The sequence below is a fragment of the Sphaeroforma arctica genome (assembly GCF_001186125.1).
Source record: "Sphaeroforma arctica JP610 unplaced genomic scaffold supercont1.13379, whole genome shotgun sequence".
NCBI classification, from domain to species: Eukaryota; class Ichthyosporea; order Ichthyophonida; genus Sphaeroforma; species Sphaeroforma arctica.
The window spans coordinates 1-660 of NW_014027179.1; the positions used below are offsets into that span (position 1 = coordinate 1).

Here is a 660-nt window from a genome sequence, read left to right on the forward strand (position 1 = left end):
CATTGGGTATGTGTGCATGTGTTTGTAATGCATGTGTGTGTAAGTCAGTACTGATTGTTGCATTTTGTAAGTCAGTAATAGTTGTTGCATTGGGTGTGTGTGCATGTGTGCTTATATGCATGTGTGTGTAAGTCAGTACTGATTGTTGCATTTTGTAAGTCAGTAATAGTTGTTGCATTGGGTGTGTGTGCATGTGTGCTTATATGCATGTGTTTGTCTTTAAGTTAATACTGAGCCTTCATGTCTTCATTGACTGACCTACCCTCAGGCTGTCTATGGCGATTCATTTCGATGCCAATGAGAAATATCTGCGCAATCGCTACACGACCCACCTGTGTAATCCACAGTCCGATCCCGAACTCCGGCTCGCGCTGACAAAGTTCTACACCGTTGCCATGCAAACGCAGCCCGGCCTGGCCTTTATGTTCTTGGACATTGAAGACCCCAAAGAAAGCGGCGACAAGTACATCGTTGGAGATCACAGTTGTCTGAAGGTATGGTGAGTGCACAACCTACTATTTAATCATATACGAATAAGGATAGCTGTACCATCTTTAGATGTATTAACCTCTCATGGGGTTAGCGTTACTTCATATTCATACAATTGTCTTGTACGTATGTCTGCCTTTCGAAATGAATACGTACGCACGCACACACGCA

At 43.5% G+C, this 660-nt stretch overlaps 1 protein-coding gene across 1 annotated transcript; it reads left to right on the forward strand.

Annotated features, from left to right (window-relative positions):
- Positions 1-275: 275 nt before the first annotated feature.
- SARC_18051 (hypothetical protein) lies at positions 276-494 on the forward strand (the record flags this gene model as incomplete). The annotated part of the gene is made up of 1 exon (XM_014287866.1): positions 276-494. A coding segment is annotated over one exon (219 nt), but the record flags the coding sequence as incomplete, so codon positions are not given.
- Between the last annotated feature and the right edge of the window lie 166 nt (positions 495-660).